This window comes from Aspergillus homomorphus (genome assembly GCF_003184865.1).
Source record: "Aspergillus homomorphus CBS 101889 unplaced genomic scaffold BO97scaffold_47, whole genome shotgun sequence".
Lineage (NCBI taxonomy): Eukaryota > Fungi > Ascomycota > Eurotiomycetes > Eurotiales > Aspergillaceae > Aspergillus > Aspergillus homomorphus.
Genome location: NW_020291933.1, coordinates 245,813 through 254,024, shown reverse-complemented (window position 1 = coordinate 254,024; position 8,212 = coordinate 245,813). Strand labels below are relative to the sequence as shown.

The window sequence follows — 8,212 nt, the reverse complement described above, 5'->3', positions numbered from 1 at the left end:
CCCACCCAACTACTAACCTCCCGGCGTGTGGCTTAAGTACGGCTGAGCGGACGGGAAGCCCTGTTTTCCACACCCTGTGGTCGTATGTGCTTGTGCACTGCTGTGTTTGGAATATGTTCACATCTTTTTCTTGATGGATTACATTGGTTTAATGATTGTGAACAACCTTGCTGTTTAGATAGCACGTCCAACACGAAGATAAAATCCTAACCTAGTGTCTTCCGAATTTCAAAGTGATAAACCTTCGATCGTTTCGATCTCACCATGCTGAATAAGTGTTTGTACCAATTTTCGATGTTATGATCTATGTTAGCACCATATTCTTTGGATATAAAATTTCTTCACTACGGGCCGTATGCTGGCGTGGAAATGTGTCTCCGAGGTTGACCCTACCCGTTCCCCAATAGAGGGAGGGTAATACAGCAATCACATGATACTCTGTGCTCCCTAGTTTCTTGGGACTAATTAAACCTATTTCAATTTCGGCGTAGATACCTTTGCGGTCAACAATAAGAATGTGATCATGCCAAGTGGAAAAAATGCCGAGAAAATTGGGCATACAGCAGGTAGCATAAATATAGCGATGGAATTACACCTGCAGGAGAGTCTGGTACACAACGCATGCTGAGCAGACATATGACACGCGATACTGTACATATAGTCAGCAACATGTCGCATGCAAGTCATATTGAATTCTGTGCCTCATGAGTCAAGCCCACCACGACTAGAGCCGTCCATACATAACCCATGCGCAGCCCTCCACACTTAGCCTATCCCTCTTCGACCACCAAACCCCAGATCTCCATTCCGAAACCCAACCCAAACCAAACCAAGATCAACATGCATCTCATCACCACCCTCCCAATCCTCCCCCTAACCGCCCCCCCCTCCACCCTCGCCGAGCCCACCCTCCCAGACCTTACCCTGGGCGCCATCACCGGCTGCGGCAGCAACAAGTACGCCCCGAACTGGTTCGCCTGGTTCAACAACCAGCCGGTCTGCCGCGGGCAGGACCTCGGCCCCATCACCGTGGCGCCCAATTCGGGCGCGATCCATGGACTGTGCGACTTCCACGTTTCCTTGGGGAATTTCACCAACGTCCAGTTCACGGGCTGCGCGGCGGCGCCCACTTGGGAAGGGGATGCGGGCCCGCCCACCGGCGTGGCAGTCGATGGCCGTACGGTGCTGGTGTGCGAGGCCGTGTCGGAGGCGGAGGCGCAGGAGAGGGTCAAGTGTCCCAGTCCGTGTGGAAGTGGGTTCCCTGATGTCGAGGTTGGGAAGAGGGTAAGGTGTGTTCGTAGGCGGGCTTAAGGGTTTATTTCTGGGAGAGAGCTTGTGAATGGGGTTGGTATTTGCGATGTGGATGGTGGTTACCTTATTGAGATGCATTGCGATAGTTAGCAGAGCCGTGGTCTATTGTCCGGATTTCCGGGATTATGAGAGCTTGTGTGTACTGCGCTACCTTTTCCCCGCGGACTCTCTTAGGGCGTGGATTACTATCGTCACCCAAAGTTCTATCTAATATCAGGTCAGGATAACTTTTTCAAGAGCTCATATAGCATTAGCTGTCAGAATGCATGTGTTGTCGCACAGACGTAGGGCAGACGTTGGTTGCGCAGGTCCAACTTCAACTGCGGAAGACATAAACTCGGTCATTTTCGGCTCCTCTAGTCAATCAATTATACCAAAATGTAGTCCATGCGGTAGTCCCTCAGTGCCGTCACGTCTGGAGCTATCGTTCGGTAGAGACAAAGACAGAACGGAAGAAAGAGATATGCTACAGTCTAACTACTATACGATCAACAAGGCTCGAATTCAAAGAAATAATCGATAGTCACCCCACACTCCGGACTGTGTGAGAACCGAACGATGAAGGTAAGACTAAAGCTTGAAGGGAGTTGCGCATACAAATAAGGTGTGATGCGTCGTTTATCCGAGGCTGAACTCTGGGTCGAACCTTGCCCCGGATTCTGGCCGGGTCTACCCCACACTTTCCACTGATCTTGCTTGCATTCACAATGAGAGATCTCCGGCTTAGACTGTATCATGCCATAATGCACCTCGTAAATCACCTCGTATGCACTCCACGCTAACATATCGAGACTGAAATCTCAGTGGAATGCGACCAGTCCGACAACTCATCAACCACCCTACAGCCCAGTGGCGAACCAAATCTGACTGCCTATATATAAGTTATCATAACTCACCCTCTGCCCCATGCCTACACTAAATTCATCATTCGACATAACCCCAACCTCATAAACAGTCCACACCAAGAAACCAATCCTCGATACCCAAAAGAAAATGACCTACCCCACGACCCCAGTCTTCATCACCCAAACCACCGGCTGGGACAAAGCGCGCGCCCACCCGGCCATGGCCTGGATGGAGAAATGCACCGACGCGTGGGACTCGCGCCAGAGCTGGTCCACCCCCTACACGGACTGGGTGACCGACGACTTCACCTTCGTCAAGCCCAACGGCGAGCGCTGTACGGGCGGCGAGCCCGCCTGGGACGCCATGAAGCTCGACTACGCGGCCTTCAAGCTGTCGCACCACGAGCCCAGCTGGGTGTGCGTCGTGGACCTTGAGGACGGGTGGGAGTTTATCGGAGAGGGCAAGCTGTACATCGATTTGCCCGAGGAAGGCAAGGAAGAGAAGACGGTCTACGATCTGGACGGCCGACCGTGGGATCTGGGTGTGGAGAGCATGTTTCGGTTTCGGTTTGTTAAGACGGAGAGCGCGGTCAATGACGGGATCCGGATTCGGCGGTTCCAGTTCTATAGTGATAGTGGGCCTGTGTTGGCGGAGATGTTGAAGAGGGAGATTGTGAGACCGCAGGATCTTTTGGGGTGAGGAGTGCGACCGCTTTGGGCTTGTTAAAGGTTTGGGTACGGTGTTTGGAGTTAGGGTGTTGGAGTCTTGTTTGGAGAAGGCTGGATGAAGGACTCACTTCTTGTCTTTGGCCGGATTAGTTTATCGATGCAAATACCGTGTTTCTGTCCCGGATTATTATTCATATGTTGGTTGGCAAAGGCCAGAACACCCAGGTAATCGGCGATGATTATCAGGCCATGCGGCATCCGTTGACATTGCTAGAGTGGAGCTTGAGACTCACCTGATTCAGCTCTGTAATATGGCTCCGGTATAGTGAATGAATGAACAGCAGGTATCCCTGCAGTTCATTTTGCAAAGCCCGGCCCATATAAGAATTCCCAAGAGACATCATGCCGTGTCTTAGGTTACATAGCACGACACAAAAATACCATTACAGGCGCAGGAAGACCCTCACCAAGGAGAATGGCACCAGCTCAACACCGGGGATTCTCACTTTCGCAACGCCAAATCTCGTATTACTATATGCGCAATGCCAAAAAGCTACAGGTGGTATTGACATGCAGAACCAGCTGGCGCCAAGCAACCGTCATGGAGGAGAGAAGCAGCCAGACTCATCAAGTTCTGCATCCTGGTTGAGCTCCGCTGTCAAGCCGCAACAAGCCTCCCTGCAGGGCTCCTGACGTGCGCGCCGTCGATTTGTTGAGTCAATGCGCCGGGCGTTTTGCACCTCGGAAATCTGCAAGAAGCGCAGTAGCTTGCAGCAGACCCGTCCAGTCTCATCGCTTGCCCCGGCCTTGGCGCAAATCCTCCATTTTTGGCTTCAGCTTTACCTATCAGCCGGCGAAGACGGGTTTCTTCTGAACTCTTCCAGATGAATCCGGGATGGGTGAGTGTACTCTTGGCGTCGGCCAAGTCCGTAGCACTGAGTAGCTTGGCCCCATTAAAGTGATCTCGGCCTTGTCAGGCCATTGCAGCGATAGTGCGTTGGTCTCGATGATTGGCCGGGCTGGAGACTGAGGCTCTTTGGATACGAGGACTGCTTCTTGTCACTGCGTCGACTGACGTACAGACGGTGTGTTGGTCTGAAGAGACGCAGGCAACTCTACGCTGCATGCAGACCTTCCGCTCGCGCACACTCTCAAGCAATCAACCTCAAGACGTCTCAACAGGAGCACCGAGAGTATATAAACTCTCTACATCCCGTGCAAGCTTCAGCAACCAGACTCACCTTCCAACACCTTCACCACTCTTCAAACAGTCAAACCTCAACCCAAAATGCACCTCCCAAGCACAACCACCCTCCTCACCCTCCTGGCCACGGCAGCCACAGGCCTTCCCTGTCACGACCAAGCCAACCAAGCCGACCAAACCCTCCTCGTCCCAACCTCCGCTCCGCAGACCAAAGTCTCCACCTCTGAGCACGTCTTCTTCAACGCCAACGCCAACTCAGGCCTGTACCTGTGCGAGAACGCGCTCTTCAGAGGCTACTGCGTGCACTACACCTCCCCCTTCGGACAATGCAGTACGTTTCTCTCTTCTTGATCACACAATCCCGATAGAAGAGAGTACTAATGCTCGAGACAAAAGCAACAATCACGAACCAGTTCCCGCCCGGCGATCGCGGGGTGTCCGCGGCGGGCGCGGACCGCGGCAGTTGGTGTACGCTTTATTCGTGAGTTTTCTTTCCTTTCTATGCACGAGGGTGGTTTCTTGGGTGGTGGAGGAGTGCTAAATGAAAGTCTGGGTGGTAGGGAGTCCGGGTGTCATGGGCAGGAGCTGCAGATCCATTTCCCCGGGTATGAGAATCTGGCGTATCTGGGGTGGAATGATCGGGCGAAGAGCTTTAATTGTGCCGCTGAGTAGGGTTGATCCCTGGGGCACACGGGGCTATAGGTGTCGAGAGGCGGTATCGCTTGAATTGGTGGTGGGTGGTGGTGGTGTGGGTTATAGTATTTTTGTCACTTAGTCGGAATAAGAGGTTTTCTCGGGGTGTTGGCTTTCCTCCGTTGGCTTGAGCGGGTGATTCGCTCGTTGAATAGGAGGTAGTTTGTCTGGTGCAATTAAGTAGTGTCGGGGCTTTGTACTTTGTACATGAATGCTATGCTATGCTGCAAATCATCGAGAAATGACGGCCGGCGGCTAAGGATTGGGCCGGGCTGGACTCCTATTGTGGGGTTGGTTTGGAACTGTTTCCGGTAAGACAATGTGGAGAGGGCAATTAGGGAGATCGCAGAGTGTGGAGCTTGGATGATCGTTGGGAGATTGCACTAAGACATTGGCGCGACCATAATCTCATCTGGTTTGTCTTGTTTTCTGATAATAGAGCGTTTCGTTGGTTGTAGTAAATGATGAGAGTGCCATGTCACGTGCCTGAAGTTGAGTGTGCGCTATGAGGGGGAATAAGCATGCATGTTCTGCTTGGTATGTTGTCTGGTGGCCATATCCGGAATTCCCTACGTCATTGACAGCTTTGACCGTCAACCTCGGCTTAATCTATTCCCAAGGACACTGATACTGATCCGTGGACATATTAAGACATCATCGAGACAGCCCCAACGACGAGTCCTACTTGCTTCATGCCCCGGTCAGCTAAACAAACAAGAACAGCCCGCAAATATGGTCAAAGCAAGATTGCGAGTATCTGCACGACATCAAGTGAGATGGGGGCTGACCGTCAGCACACCACCACCCCCCCATGATCCCACGTTTACAGAACTCTTTACTACGCTCGATACTTCTCTTCCTAAGCCAAATGAACACCTCAGACCCCGTTGAGCAAGTCCTCGTGACGCCCGAGCTTCTCGAGCTCATCCTAGCCCAACTCGACATCCGCACGCTGCTCACCTCCGCTCAGCGGGTCTCCCGCAGCTGGCATGCTCTCATCCAAGATTCACACCCGCTCCAAGAAGCCCTTTACTTCCGACCCATCAAGCCTGAATGTAGCACAGCAGACCAAAGAACCACCAACCCGCTCCTCGCCCAGGCATTCTCGCCCATCTTCACCACTCCCCCATTCGGCGTTGCCCTCACCCTCAACACATTGGACCTGATGACCCACCCCGCCAAACAACGCGCCTACCTCCGACCAGACGCCAGCTGGCGCCGCATGCTCGTCACGCAGCCCCCGGCCACTTCCTTCGGGCATCTAACGTCCACCCATGGGCAGTGCGGAGATGATTACAGGTTAGAGGTTTGGGTACGCGCCCTTCAATCTCATCTTCCTACTCGCCCGACCAGCAACGAGTAATATGATACTTACTATTCCCGGACAGAAACCCAACCCCGACCAGGAAAAGCACAAGAGAGAACGCGAGGGCCTCCGCATGGCGCCCCTTTTCGAGCTCGCTCTCTCCAACGCCCTCCTCCCATCCATCTCTGATTCTGCTATCATTTGGTGGGGTCACGGTAGCGGGTCTAAGGAGACAAAGATCTGGGAATGCGTGAAGAAACTGGGAAGCCCGCAGTTGCCGGATGTGCTGATATGCGGATTCACGGTGTTGTCATGTGTGGTTTCGTGTGAGGAGGAGGATAATCCTATTCTAGCGGTGCAGAGGGAGGTGCAGTTGGGGTATAAGGAGGCGGGGTTGCGATGGGAGTTGTTGGGGGAGGAGTGGGCGAGGGAGGTGCTGGAGGCTAACGTGATGCGGTATTGATTCTTTCTTGCCATTTCCTTGTTTGTGGGAGTGGAACTGGAGGGTTCGGGTGGTAAGATACAGTACATGTTTAATCTCCATGGCGCTTGATATATACAGTACAGTACATAGACTCGCGGGGGAACGGTAGTCAGTTGGTCGCGGAACGACTACCTCACGCAAACGCACACTCCTCTCCGGCTACACTAATCGTCGTGGTCACAGTCTGCACCACCACTTCCTCGCCGGCGCTCGGGGCAGCGGTCACTACCGCCGTCGTCAAGCCCGTAGACACCTCCACCACGGGCGCCGTCGGCGTCGGCACGTCCTTCAAGGTCACGGGGTGGGAGTAGTCTGAACACCAACCAATAGTCTTAGGCACGATTCCAGGTTTCACGGTTTTGGTGCGCGAAGTGACGACGGGGACGACAACGGGGACAGCGGGGGTAGCATTGGGGAGGACATGCGAGGACACAGAAGCAGAATGATCATGGTGATGGTGAGAGTAACTGGAGTGGTGATGGTGGTGCAAGGCAGAGCTGGAACCGGTAGGGCTCACCGTGACATAAACGGTTGTGGTGGGCGCAGCGGCGCAGGTGGGCTGCGCGGCGGGTGTGCGCGACGCAGACAGCACCCCTGAAGATGAGGGCACTCTCTCCGTGCAAGGGTGGACAGGCTCCGCGACGGTGAACTTCTCGCTCTGCGTGTAGATGATGTACACGTTGGTGCCGTTGATGCCGCTGATCTGGTAGCCCCATTCCGGCGCGGTGTCGCAGGGGATTTCCACCCGGTGCGACAGCTCCGCCGTCGCGATGTCCACCGCCAGTGGCACGTAGCTTGGCGGCCACGACTCGAAGTTCCACAGGTACAGGCTGAAGTGGCTCGGGTCGGTGTCGACGCTCGTCCAGTTCACCGTGATGGTCGAGCCCGCCGCGTAGGTCGCGTTGAGGCCTGGCCTGGTGATGCTGATCGCTGAGGCCAGCGTGGTGATGGAGGCCAGGATGGCGGGGGTGGAGAGACGCATTGTGGTGGGTTTGCGAGGATGCAGTTGAATAGTGAGACGTGATATGTGTCAAGAAAATAGTGGGTCGATGGTTAAGCGCCCGAGACAAGAATCGAAAGTGAACGAGTGACTGGATTCTGAAAAGAGTGACTGGTAGTTGGAAAGGGCTGGTGGTGGGTGTGGCATGCAAGCAAGGGGCGATGGCGGATTATAAGTTGAGTTTTTGTCGCATCCCCGGAGATTAGCGGCCCAGCCTCGTGAACTCCTCATTCCCGCCCGCTAGTAGCAAATAGTCCTGGCCGTATGCCGTTTAGGGCGAGTCTCATTGCGGGGCGCAGAAGTGATTCGTGGTGTTTGAGACTATTCAGGGCCGTGCACGGAGAATGTCTTGGCCGGAGGGTTTGCAGCCCATTAATTGGTCTGCTATTGGACTGGTTCCTGGGAAGGCTTAAACCGCGGAGATTACCTTAGTCGTGACTGGGCTGAACTGCCTGCTCGTCGGGCCCGAAGATCGACATTATGGCATTCTAGTTGACCCTGTATATTCTTGTTCCACTGCTGTCATTTCCTGTCAATGTCCGGAACCTCTGGGTTAAATGATTTATTCGGGTAATGTAATTAGCCAAGGGGGAGATTGTCCCCCGTTTGATCTTTTACCAAATCTCTTGTACAAGACGAGAAATTGCGCTTTCACTTAGAATCCCATCCACTTGTTTCGATAATCCAATCAACCGTCGCA

General features: G+C 53.7%; 5 protein-coding genes across 5 annotated transcripts; 4 read left to right on the top strand and 1 right to left on the bottom strand.

The window, feature by feature from the left end:
- Positions 1 to 840: 840 nt before the first annotated feature.
- Positions 841 to 1,311, top strand: BO97DRAFT_428364 (uncharacterized protein; the record flags this gene model as incomplete). The annotated part of the gene is made up of 1 exon (XM_025697288.1): positions 841 to 1,311. One exon carries the CDS (start codon positions 841 to 843, stop codon positions 1,309 to 1,311), a length of 471 nt encoding a protein of 156 aa, XP_025547693.1.
- A 993-nt stretch (positions 1,312 to 2,304) lies between these two features.
- On the top strand, positions 2,305 to 2,964 carry BO97DRAFT_460634 (uncharacterized protein; the record flags this gene model as incomplete). The annotated part of the gene is made up of 1 exon (XM_025699349.1): positions 2,305 to 2,964. The coding sequence occupies one exon, from the start codon at positions 2,305 to 2,307 to the stop codon at positions 2,854 to 2,856; it is 552 nt and encodes a 183-aa protein (XP_025547692.1). The 3' UTR covers positions 2,857 to 2,964.
- A 953-nt stretch (positions 2,965 to 3,917) lies between these two features.
- On the top strand, positions 3,918 to 4,808 carry BO97DRAFT_408326 (uncharacterized protein; the record flags this gene model as incomplete). Its single annotated transcript, XM_025695831.1, has 3 exons — positions 3,918 to 4,360; positions 4,426 to 4,510; positions 4,590 to 4,808. Coding segments are annotated over exons 1-3 (440 nt in total), but the record flags the coding sequence as incomplete, so codon positions are not given.
- Positions 4,809 to 5,590: 782 nt separating this feature from the next.
- BO97DRAFT_417689 (F-box protein) lies at positions 5,591 to 6,491 on the top strand (the record flags this gene model as incomplete). The annotated part of the gene is made up of 2 exons (XM_025696494.1): positions 5,591 to 6,034; positions 6,111 to 6,491. 2 exons carry the CDS (start codon positions 5,591 to 5,593, stop codon positions 6,489 to 6,491), a joined length of 825 nt encoding a protein of 274 aa, XP_025547690.1.
- Positions 6,212 to 7,662, bottom strand: BO97DRAFT_408325 (GPI anchored serine-threonine rich family protein). The gene has a single exon (XM_025695830.1). The coding sequence runs from the start codon at positions 7,492 to 7,494 to the stop codon at positions 6,646 to 6,648; it is 849 nt and encodes a 282-aa protein (XP_025547689.1). The 5' UTR covers positions 7,495 to 7,662; the 3' UTR covers positions 6,212 to 6,645.
- Between the last annotated feature and the right edge of the window lie 550 nt (positions 7,663 to 8,212).

What these genes read in the sequence shown, in the direction of transcription:
- BO97DRAFT_408325 (XM_025695830.1), bottom strand. Translation starts at nt 7,494, where the DNA reads ATGCGTCTCTCCACCCCCGCCATCCTGGCCTCCATCACCACGCTGGCC.